Source organism: Mobula hypostoma, chromosome 6 (genome assembly GCF_963921235.1).
Source record: "Mobula hypostoma chromosome 6, sMobHyp1.1, whole genome shotgun sequence".
Taxonomy (NCBI): Eukaryota; Metazoa; Chordata; class Chondrichthyes; order Myliobatiformes; family Myliobatidae; genus Mobula; species Mobula hypostoma.
Window position 1 is genome coordinate 46,904,556 of NC_086102.1, and position 12,623 is coordinate 46,917,178.

The window sequence follows — 12,623 nt, forward strand, 5'->3', positions numbered from 1 at the left end:
CTGAGCAGAATCGCTTTAATTATTTGGTCTGGTGATTTATGCAAAACCGTACTCAGAACCTGCCTCACTGCTGGCAGAATCAGTTCTCTTCCAATTATATGGCGTTTTCCAGAATTCGCAATAAGTATTGAAATGTATGAAGCACGATCACTGTTTTGTTGTTAAGTACTGGCAAACATATTTTGAAGTGTTTTCCATTTCTGAAAGTTTTCACAAAGTGACTGAAAATGAGCCAAGTTCTTGTTTGCTTTATCAGAGTGTATTTTCTTCAAATGTTCAAGGAGCCTGGACAGTTTCATTGCCTTATTTGAAAAACTTTTTCACACATTGGCTGCTGTTAGTTGCTAGTGCTGGTATAAATCCATACTTCAGATACCCCGCACTGTATTGTCTACACTCTTTTGTTTGGTCTGCTTCTGTCTTTTTTTATGATGGATTAATGGCCATGGTCAATCACCAATTGTTTAAGTCCAACCCCAAGCACTGCGATCAATGGAAGTCAATCACTGAGGCAGAACTTGACTTTGTGCCTGAAGGTGCATAAACTGAGGCAGCAATATCTCATTTGGCCAATGGCCGAGAGAAATGTGGTCAAGTGAACAGATTCTGAACTTTACAAACACCGTATCCTAATTCACAGGAGTTGTGTCACTACATGATTAGAGTATGGGAATTGTACTAACACTGTACTTACACTGTACTCCAGTAGTGAATAGTAATAATGCGTGGACCATATCTGGAAATAACACCATTTCTTCATTCCAGATTTCTCATATGCCAGGTACAGAAGTGTCACATTGCTTTTCAACTATAATGCGCTTTGAGCAAAGTCTAAGAGAACGGTGGGTTAGCAAATGATGAGGTGATTACATGATCATTGTAATTAATTATGGGGTACTGAGGACCAAATGCTTAAAATAAGTAAATCATTTCTTAAATTAAGCTGGTAATCCCTCAGGTGCCCCCTCTGCTACTGAGTGGACCCCCCCCCCCACTGCCCTTTTAGAAATTCCCTCTGCCTCTAGGGGGTGATGTCACCCACTTTGGGAACCGCTGCTGTAGAGGTTAACAGTTTATGATGTGGCCTGTGTTGTGACATATATAATTTAGGGGTATAAGGTTTTCTCCATCAATTTCCAGTTTGCTGTAGTCAATCTAAAATTTCAATTTACATTGCCACTTTCTTCTATTGAATTGACTTTATTTCTTACATCCTTCACATACATAAGTAAAAATCTTTACGTTATATCTCCGTCTAAATGTGCATTTTATAGTAATTTGTAATAAGTAGTATGTACAACAGGACAGTCAATATAGAATAGAAATACAATTGTATTTGAATCATTCAAGCCTGATGGCCTGGTGGAAGAAACTGTACCGGAGCCTGTTGATCCTGGCTTTTATGCTGCGATACTGTTTCCCAGATGGTAGTAGCTGGAACAGTTTGTGGTTGGAGTGACTCAGTTCCCCAATGATCCTTTGGGCCCTTTTTATGCACCTGTCTCTGTAAACGTCCTGAATAGTGGGAAGTTCACATCTACAGATGCGCTGAGCTGTCTACAGTACTTTCTGCAGAGTCCTGTCATTGAGTTCCCATATCAGGGAGTGATGCAGTCAGTCAGGATGCTCTAATTGTCTGGATCTTGTCCCTGTATTGTAAGTTGTACTTTCAGAGGGTGTTAACTATCCATTGCTACATGGTCAAAATGGCTGGATCAACCAGTCAGCAGTTCTTGGTCAAGGTGTTTCAAAGTTGCCTAGGCCAGCTGTATCAAAAATTGAGTCCCACAGTATGATTGAGAATGATATCCTGACTAACAGGTACTTTCATATTAATACTTAAGGGTAATTACAGAGTAGGCTCACCACAGAATGTACACTTGTCAAATCAGACCAATTTTGAATAATGCATTTATCTCTGGTAGCCTGCAATGGAGGATCAAAGTACAACTATGAAGATTTCTGCAAAAGCATCATGTCCAAGTTGGTTTAATCCTTTGAACTTCCATCATAAAGTCTACTGTAATAGCAGCAACTTTTCACGTACCAATCTTGAAGAAAAATGTCACTTAATTTTTTCACTTTTGCTACATTGCCTTCTCCAATCTTGTCAATCTTCCACATGATTTAAATGGAAATGTTAAAATCTTTGCATTTTTCCCAGGAGTTGCTATAATAATTAACAAGGTTTAGTGTATATTAAATTTGTATGAAAAATATCTTCACCAATGCTTGTTGAATAGTACCCACACAGAAGAGAATAATTGGGTTCTCCCTGGCAGGTGATCAGTCGCAATGAATTGATGTTGGAGGAGACCAGGAACACAATCACAGTTCCAGCATCATTTATGCTAAGAATGTTGGCTTCACTCAATCATATTCGAACAGGTAAGAATTATATGCAGCACGGCTTGTTTATAGTGAATCAGTTTAGTTCATATGCGATGTAAATATTCCTTGAACAAAAGCACATCCAGAATTTATATTGTTAAAGGAACTGTACAGTTATGTACGGTACTACAGAAGTAAAGCAGTGTGGTGTCATCCAATCAAGTTCAAAGTTCAAAATAAATTTATTATTGAAGTACATATGTCACCATATAGAACTCTGAGATTCATTTCATTTTCTTGCAGGTGTTCACAATAAATACAAGTAATGCAAATAGAATCAATGAAAGATCTCTTCCCCCCCCCCCCCCACGAACAGGACGGACAATCAATCAATGTGCGAAAGACAACATACTGTGCAAATACAAAAAGGGAAAAGTATAACAATAAATAAGCAATAAATATCGAGAACATGAGATGTAGAGTCTTTGAAAGTGAGTTCATAGGTTGTGGGAACAGTTCAGGTATGAGGAGAATGAAGTTGAGTGAGGTTATCCCCTCTGCTTCAAGGCCTAATAGCTGAGGCGTAATAACTGTTCCTGGACCTGGTGTGTGAGCCCTGAGGCTCCTGTACCTTCTTTCTGATGGCAGCAGCGAGAAGAGAGCATGGCCTGAATAGTGGGGGGTCCGTGATGATGGATGCTGATTTCCTGCGATAGCACTTCATGTAAATGTGCTCAATGGTGGGGAGGACTTTACCTGTGAATGACTGGGCTGTATTCACTACTCTTTGTAGGGTTTTCTGTTCCAGGCCAGCGGTGTTTTCATACCAGGCCGTGATGCAACCAGTCAATATACTCTCCACCACACGTGTATAGAGGTTTATCAAAGTTTTAGGTAACAGGCTGAATCTTCACAAACTTCTAAGAAAGTATCGGTGTTGCTATGCTTTCTTCATAATGGCATTGCATGCTAGACCAGGACAGATCCTCTGAAATGATAACACTAAGTATTTTTAAATTAAGAGACCATCTCCACCTCTGATGCCCTGATGAGAACTGACTCATGAATCTCCAGTTCATCTTCTTGGTCAATATCAGCTCCTTGGTCGTGCTGACATTGAATGAGAGGGTGTTGTGCAGCCAGATTTTCAATCTCCCTCCTACATGCTGATTCACCACCTTTGATTCAACCATCAGCAAATTTTAACTATGGTATTGGTGCTGTACTTAGCCACACAGTGATAAGTATAAGGCAAGTAGGGCAGAGGGCACATCCTTCTGTTACACCTGTGCTGACGGAGACTGTGGAGGAGATGTTGCCAATCCGAACTGACTGGTGTCTGCAAGTGAGGAAAGCAAGGATGCAGTTGCACAAGGGGGGGTTGAGGCTAAGGTCTTGAAGCTTATTCATTAGTTTTGAATGTACAAACATTTCAAAAAAAGACTTCGGAGAGTATATAGCACAATTTTGTTTTCAATGTTGTGGCAATAGTTCTTTCCTGTTTCCTGGTCAGACAAAGGTGCGGTACCCCATTTCCCACCTTCCACCTCACCAGTCTTCACATTAAACAAATAATCCTTTACCTCTATCACTGAGATGAAATCCCAGTGCTAGACATGTCCGCCCCTCTCTCTCACATTCTAACATTTTGAAGGGACTGTTTCCCTCCCACATCCCCAATATGTTCTTCCATCTCTAACTGTTCCCCCCCCCCACCCTTTTGCATGCAAGTATAGATGTAACATTTGTTCTTTTACTGCTTCCCAGGAACTCATACAGTCATTCTAAGTGAAGTAGTAATTTACTTGCACCTTTTTTCCCAGTCTAATGTTTTGTACTCTATGTTCACAAAATGGTCTCCTGTACACTGGAGAAATTAAATGCAGAGCAGATGACCGTCTTACAGAGCACCTGCATTCGAATTGCAGGGGCAACCATGCAATTTCTGCTGCCTGGCATTTTAATTCCCTATATGACATATTCTAACCTTGGTGTCTGTGGCCTCCTGCACTATTTGAAATAGACCCAATTAGCACAGCTTCTGGTGGGGCTTGATATGGAATTCTACAAGTGTGAGTAATAAGCTTTCCCTATCTGTGCCATCTTGTGGGCACATGGCCAAGTGGTTAAGGCATTGGACTTTTCCATTTGTGCTGTTTTTTCACTCTGTGGGCATGTCATATAGCTCTGTATTCACAACTTTTATGTTCCTTTTGTTCAGACACAGTGACACACACACACACACAAATGACGGTGTTTACAACTGAACCAAAAGATTTTCTTTGTCCTACAGTATCTATCTCTCCTCCATCCTCTCTGCAACAAACACAATTTCATTTGTTCTATTTTCCAGTTCCGATGAAAGATATTAAAATCTAAAATATTGTTCCCATTCCACAAATGATGCCTGAGTTGTTGACCATTACCAACATTTATTATTTCACAGTTTCACAAAGTTTTGATTTTTTTAATTAAACCCTTATTCCTGTAAAATTTTGAGATTCACAAAGCACACCAATTTTAAAACTTAGGAAAGGCGCTTAGTTTACCTAAGTACTAATCTCTCTTTCTTTCAACAAGCAAAATAAAATTCTAAAGTAATTATGTCAGTCTTCCAAGTGATTTTTTATCTCGGCTGGCTTCCCTGTTATTTAAAAAAACACTTATTAGCTGATTGGAGTTTTCCAGGCAACATGCCTTGAACTTGAAAATGCACAGCACTTGGTCTGTGTAACAACTTTAAATTTGCAATCTGGCCCAAATGATGGAGACAAGATAATTTAAATGATTTTTAAAATACAGTGGATTCTAGATAATTGGGGCAGCGGCTTATTTGGAACAACTCTTATGAACAAAAATCTAATTGAGAAAATAGTCGCTTTGTTTATCTGGGGCAGGACACTGTTGCCGAACAGTTTCTAACTAACATCAGACGCGTGCATTTTCGTGGCCGTTAGACGCTACACCAAGCTTAGAGTGAGTTTTTAAATAATGCCAGTTGTATGTGTTTGTGGAAGAGCTTGTTCAAAAAGCAATCATTTTTGTCACTGATAATTGGCAAGGAATATTCAGTAAGACAATTCAGAGCTATGTGGCTTACTGGTTTCAAGCATTCAGGCTAGATGTCAGAAACAATTAAAAGTGAAAATGAAATGATTTCACTACTTCAAGTTAGGAACTATGAAGAATTTTAAGGTATTGAATATTACAATAAAAATGAAGATTTGGAGGATGCAATTGTCGATAGCATTGTATGCAGGCAGTGTATTATTTACACTAGGTGTCTGTGCTGATGTTCATTTATTGTCAATTAAAAGAACGCAACAGCGTACACTGGATGAACTATATTAGGATCAAATACCGTTTTCTAGCACTGTAATAGTATTGATAGTGCTCTAATTCATTCTATATTTCATAAATGCATGACTTGTTACTCCGTTAAATGGTAGTTTGTCTTTTTTATACGTTTTTAATTAAAAAAAGGTATACTGGGAACTGGGAAAGCTGCTTAATTGGGCCAAAATGTACTGGCCCTGATGTGTCCCAAATAATCGGAATCCACTGTATATTGTGGGTGACAGTTTGTTCAAAAGCAGGATAAGGGTGATTCTTTAATGAGGATAACTTTTCTGTTCCTGGGGTAGATTTTCAAGAAAAAAAGTTCTTTACAAAAACAAGTACTTTAGTTTTAAAAGTACGGCAATAGTAACTCAAAACTTTTTTCAGTATGCTTCATAAATAATGTTTTCTTAATTGTTAAGTGAGTTAAAAACTTGAATGTGCCAGATTACCCAGACTCTGTAACTTTGTTTTCAAAATAAAGTAATAATAAGTATTATATTCATGAAACTTTTAGTTTGTATTTTCTCACAAGAACTTTCAAAACACATGTCAAATTCATGTTGGTTATTTTTTTTATGACAAAGAACCACTGTCCCCAGTTTTTTCAGACAACCATTTATGTGGTTGCTATGGACATGAGAATTGACAGGGGAGCACATGGCTGTCATGGCAGAAGAATAGAATGTAAAAGCCAGGATGTAATGTTGAAACTTTATAAAGCACTAGTGAGGCCTCACTTGGAGTATTGTAGGCAGTTTTGGGTCCCATATCCTAGAAAGGATGTGCTGAAACTGGAGAAGGTTCAAAGGAGGTTCACAAAAATGATTCCGGGATTGAGTGGTTTATGAAAGCATTTGATAGCTCTGGGCCTGTATTCACTACAATTCAGAAGAATGAGGGGTGACCTCATTAAGACCTATAGAATGGTGAAAGGCCTTGATAGAGTGGATGTGGAAAGGATGTTTTTTTTTATGGTGGGAAAGTCTAAGACCAGAGGACACAGTCTCAGAATAGAGAGGTGTCCTTTTAGAATGGAGATGAGGAGGAACCTCTTTAGCCAGAGAGTGGTAGACCTGTGGAATTCTTTGCCACAGGTAGCTGTGAATGATCAGGGCATGAAGGGATATGGGGAAAAGGCAGAAGACTGCGACAGAGGAAAATTGGATCAATCAAATTGGAAAACTGGCTGAGCAGACTCAATGGGCCAAATGGCCTAATTCTGCTCCTATATCTTAAGGTCTTATGGTTGAAGACTGACCTTTTAAATGTCCAGAAATGTGAGTAATTTAAGGATTTGTACCTCCTGATATGAGAGTATGTTTATTATGTATCATTACGAGTTACTATTTGAGTATTTTAACTTAGAAATAAATAACTTCACTTTACTTTTGTATATATAAATTACACTTACAAGGTAGCTCTCCAGTCAAGTTAGCAAGTGCAAGACTTAACCAACTTATTCTTTAAAAAGTGAGAAATGTAATTCCCATCATGTCTTTACCATCACACAACTAGCAATGAAGTTGTCAAGATAGCCCAAAGTCATCAGCGAACAGATCAAAAAAAAGAGACACAATTAAAGAAGACCCAATGAAATATCAGCAGAACCTTGAAAAAGAGAGAGATACAAAAAAAGAAGGGAGACAGGAAAACTTAAGATGATCACACAATTACCAAACTGTGAAAGATGACAGTGGAGAGTTAATCAAAGAAACTAGAGGTCTGCTGATAAGACAGTCAGTACAAAGTTTCATAGCAGAGAATACCTCGCCAGAATCTCCTGTAGGCGAGCAACAGCAACAGAAACAGAATAATCTTCATCTTCCTGAGGCTTCACCCATGCACTAATGGAGACTATATTTAAATTTCAAGTGTTTCTTTTTTTCCCCAGAGTTGTTGAGATTTCTGTGAATGTTTCATAAGTCTTACTGATTTTAAAGAAGTGTGTGGAGGGCTCAGTCAGTGTTTTTTAAAAAAGTGTTCTATTTTATGGACAGTTGAAAAATAATTATCTCTATAATCTGTTTGAAATTTGAATTGCTGCTTATTCCAGAGTTGAGGAGTGTTAGGCACATGTTTTGTAAGCATTATTTTTTTTAGCAAGAGTAGACAATGCCTAAATTCTCTCGCTGCCTGCCTTAAAAATCTGTTATGGAATTTTGATAAAAAATGCGGACTGTAAGGATGTGTTTTGAATTGTAAATGTTGCTTCTTGATGGACAGATGTTTTGTCAGAGTTAATGTTAAACTAAAGCCATTGTTTGTCAATGTCAAAAATATTGTCATTACCATCACAGTGCACATTTTGATGGGAAATAGTTTTGTTTAGTAATATTGGTCTGAACTCATTTTCTGGCCTCAGTGCTTTGATGCAAATATCAGCATTCTGTCAAAAAGGATTAAAGTTCCAATAGTCTAATTAGTAAACCAATGTGAAAATATTGACATGCATAAGTAAATGTGTTCAAACATATATTCTGAATGTACTTAAAATAAATTTATTAAAGGGCATGGATTATATTTTCAACATTGACTTTCAAATCTTTGTCTGTCATTTTATTTTAAATTAAATTCAGTATTTTGATGGTGTGATGGTAATGACACCCATCCATGAAAACGCTGCAAAAATGTTTAAAGGTTGATAAATGCCAAGATCTGGTTTTCATTCCAGAGCCTAAAATGAAGGTATAACATAAATAAAACAGTTTTAAGAAATTTTGTTTTTCAAAATTTCTAGTGAAAAGTGTCCCTAATTGAAGGATCACCCATAAATATTAATTGTGTGAACATTGTTTTAACAACCTTTGTTTTATGAAATCTTTCTGAATAGATTCTAAACTAGTATGACTTTAAATAATGAAACAAATATTTAATGTCTTGTATTTCACAGATCGGTTGGAAGGTGACCGTTCAGAAGGCTCTGGCCAAGAGAATGAAGATGATGAATAACTGTTCAGATTTAAAAAAAAAGCATTAAGAAATTTGTATTACAGAAAATTTAGTATATTTTCCCTACAAAGCCTTAGTGTTATTTTAGTTCCTTTTCTGGAAAAAAAGGGTACATTTAATATGAATATTTCTTTGTGCAAAATGTGTGCATGAATTAGGATGAGAAAGGTGGGAAAGAATAAGCAAGTTGCTTTTAATTATTATGTTCCGTGGATGAGATGCTTGGAGGTTTCAAGTGCAATATTATCTAATGTGCAACTGTATGTGTTTGGATCAGTGTTTTGAGTGTGAAGATAAAAAAAAAACACTAGTAAGAGGGTTAAGATGAAACCTTTCTAAACTTGTTGTTATGCATGTATGCTGAGGGGGAAAACTTCATTAAAGTTTTTGGTTGTTTAAAAAAAATACTGGTTTGTTAGTTGGTGCTCCAAAAATCGGAATTACAGGACATTTTTTTTCTTATGACTTATGAAAATCTACTAATTAAAAGGTTGAATTCCTCTGGACTAGCTCGCCGACTCCTCAGTCCTTGTGTCTCCTCGCATGGATATCTGATACCAGGACCCATTTATCTGAGACAGCCTGATATCCACTGATGTTCTTCATCACCCATCGGCGTCATTGACCTGAGTGCAGATTGAAGACCTAGAATCTGGATGGCTTTTATCACACATCCATGTTGTGGGACTTAAGGTGTGGAGCAGAGGCCTGAACACTAGTCTTCAAATGCAGAGTGGGGGCTTAGACTCCGACCTGTCCCTGACTCCCTTCGCTGTCCTCACAACTATCATTGTAAATTTAACAAAACAACTAAATCCGAGCCACAACCGCAAAGGAAATGTCAGCTTGGCAGGACATTTTCTCTTCAAGTACATACATCATCAAAGAATGTATAAATTATACAACCTTGATTTGCTTGCTCACAGATAGTCACAAGGGAAGAAACCTGAAAGAACCCAATTTAAAGAAAAAAAGGAATAAGAATAAAAGTAAAAGACCAACACTCGATGCACAAGGGATTACTTTCCTAACATGGAGAAGGTAACATGGCATATACCAAATACAAAAATAAAGATGAGAAAGTCTGTAGATGTCGGAGATCCAAAGCAACACACACGTGGAACTCAGCAGGGCAGGCAGCATCTTATGGGAATGAATAAACAGTTGGTGTTTCAAGCCAAGACCCTTCTGGACTGGAAGCGAAGGGGGAAGATGGTTAGATAGGTGGTAGAAAAAGCCAGGTGGGTAGGAAAGGTAAAGGACTGGAAAGAAAGTAACCTTTAGGAGAGAAGAGTAGACCACAAGAGAAAGAAAGAAGAGGAGGAGGGGATGCAGGGGGAGGTAAGAGACCCAAGTGGGGAATAGAAGAGGGGAGGGTGAGAGAATTTTTTTTACTGGAAGGAGAACTCAATATTTATGCTTTCAGGTTGGAGGGTATCCAGCTGAATATAAGATGTTACTCCTCCACCCTGAGGGTGGCCTTATCATGGCACAAGAAAATGCCATGAACTGACATGTCAGATCAGGAATGGGAATCGAAATTAAACTGTTTGGCCACTGGGAAGTTCCACTTTTGGCGGAGGGAGCAGAGTGGTCTACGAAGTGGTCCCCCTGTTTTAATGTGTCTCACCAATGTACATGAGGCCACATCGGGAACACCGTATACAATAGACAATCGAACAGATGTGCAGGTGAAGTATTCCTTCACCTGGAAAGATCAAATACAACATGCCAGTTAATCACTATGTTGATAAGTATTTCTAACATCTAAGACCATAAGATATAGGAGTAGAATTAGGCCATTTGGCCCATTGAATCTGCTCTGCCATTCCATCATAGCTGATCCAATTTTCCTGTTAGCCCCAATCTCCTGGCCTCTCTCTGTATCCCTTCATGCCTTAACCAATCAAAAATCTATGTATATTTAAGGTAGAGGTTGATAAAGACTTAGCCTCCACAGCTGCTTGTGGCAAGGAATTCCACAGATTCACCACTCTGGCTAAAGAAATTCCTCCTCTCTGTTCTAAAAGGACACCCCTCTATTCTGAGGCTGTGCCCACTGGTCTTTGACATCGTCTCACATCCACTCTATCCCGGCCTTTCACCATTCCATAGGTTTCAATTAGGTCACCTTCATTCATCTGAATTCTATTGAACTCAGGCCCAGAGCCATCAAACACTCTTCATATGACAAACATTCAATCCTGGAATCATTTTCTTGAACCTCCTTTGGACCCTCTCCAGTTTTCAGCATATCCTTGCAACAAAAGTTGGGGGTGTTATGATAGTCTGGAGGGTTGTTAGAGGGTACAGCAAGACATCGATAAAATGCAGAACTAGGCTGAGATGTGGCAGATGGAGTTCAACTCAGATAAGTGTGAAGAGGTTCATTTTGGTAGGTCAAATTTGAAGAGAGAATATAATAATGGTAAGACTCTTGGCGGTGTGGAAGATCAGCGAGATCTTGGAGTCCATGTCCATAATACACTCAAAGCTGCTGCGCAGGTTGACAGTGTTGTTAAGAAGGCATATGGTGTGTTGGCCTTCATCAACTGTGGGATTGAGTTCAAAAACCGTGAGGTAATGTTACAGCTACATAAGACCTTAGTTAGACCCCACTTGGAGTGCTGTATTCAGTTCTGGTCACCTATTTCTGGAAGGATGTGGATACTATAGAGAGAGTACAGAGGAGATTTACAAGGATGTTGCCCTGGATTGGAGAGCATGCCTTATGAGAATAGGTTGAGTGAACTTGGCCTTTTCTCCATGGAGTGACGGAGGATGAGAGGTGACCTGTTAGGAGTGTATGAGGGGTGATTGATAAGTTCGTGGCCTAGGGTAGGAGTCACTTTTAGAAAACCTAGCACATTTATTTTTCCTACATTTACACACAGTCCAGCAGTCGTGGAGCATATGGTCCCTTCTTTGTAGAAGTCGGTGTCTTGGACCTCCAGAAGTGGTCCACAGTAGGGGTGATTGATAAGTTCGTGCCCTAAGGTAGAAGGAGATGAGTTATTAACTTCAAACTTTCTACATTTTCACTCAAGAGTTGAACTGCACATGCATGTAATGAGAGCTGTATAACTCATCTCCTACCTTAGGCCATGAACATATCAATCACCTCTACTGTGGACCACTTGGAGGTCCAAGACGCTCTTGTTACATGCACGTGCAGTTCAACTCTTTGAGTGATAATGCAGAAAGTTTGAAGTTAATAACGCATCTCCTTCTACCTTAGGCCACAAACTTATCAATCATCCCTGCTGTGGACCACTTCTACAAAGGGATCCGTATGCTCCACGACCGCTGGGCTAAGTGTGTACACGTAGGAGGGGACTATGTTGAAAAATAAATGTGCTAGGTTTTCTAAAATCGACTCCTTCTACTTCAGGCCATGAACTTATCAATCACCCTTCGTATAAGATGAGTCATTGATCATGTGACTAGCCAGAGGCTTTTTCCCAGGGCTGAAATGGCTAACAAGAGGGGGCATAGTTTTAAGGTGGTTGAAAGTAGGTACAAGGGAATGTCTGAGGCAAGTTTTCCACACAGAATGCACTGCCCACACATGTTGTAGAGGCGAATGCAAGAGGGTCTTTTAAGAGTCTCTTAGATGGGTACATGGAGGTTAGAAAAATAGAGGGCTACGCGGTAGGGAAAGTTAAGGCAGCTTCTAGAGTAGGTTACATGGTTAGTACAACATTGTGGGCTGAAGGGCTTGTAATGTGCTATAGATCTTCTATGTTTCTATCCTTTTAAAGATAAGGGACCCAAAACTGCTCACAATACTCCAAGTGAGGCCTCACCAGTGCTGTATAGAGTCTCAACATTACATCCTTGCTTTCATATTCTTGTCCTCTTGAAATGAATGCTAATTTGCCTTCCTCACCACAGACTTAAACTGCAAATTAACATTTAGGGACTCCTAAGTCCCTTTGCACCTCAGTGCTTTGTATTTGCTCTCCATTTAGAAAACAGTCAATCCTTTCATTTCTTCTTCC

At 39.0% G+C, this 12,623-nt stretch overlaps 1 protein-coding gene across 6 annotated transcripts in view; it reads left to right on the plus strand.

The window, feature by feature from the left end:
* Window positions 1-9,074, plus strand: part of dcaf6 (ddb1 and cul4 associated factor 6) — a 176,542-nt gene extending 167,468 nt beyond the window's left edge. For 2 of the 6 annotated variants that reach the window (XM_063050757.1, XM_063050758.1), the window contains 2 exons: window positions 2,283-2,388; window positions 8,564-9,070. In XM_063050757.1, coding sequence (XP_062906827.1) covers window positions 2,283-2,388; window positions 8,564-8,622 — 165 coding nt within the window. In that variant the 3' untranslated portion in view covers window positions 8,623-9,070. Of the gene's footprint in view, window positions 1-2,282; window positions 2,389-8,563 lie in introns of all 6 variants that reach the window. The other 4 variants (XM_063050755.1, XM_063050753.1, XM_063050754.1 and 1 more) reach the window with 4 other exon arrangements.
* The last annotated feature ends 3,549 nt before the right edge of the window (window positions 9,075-12,623 follow it).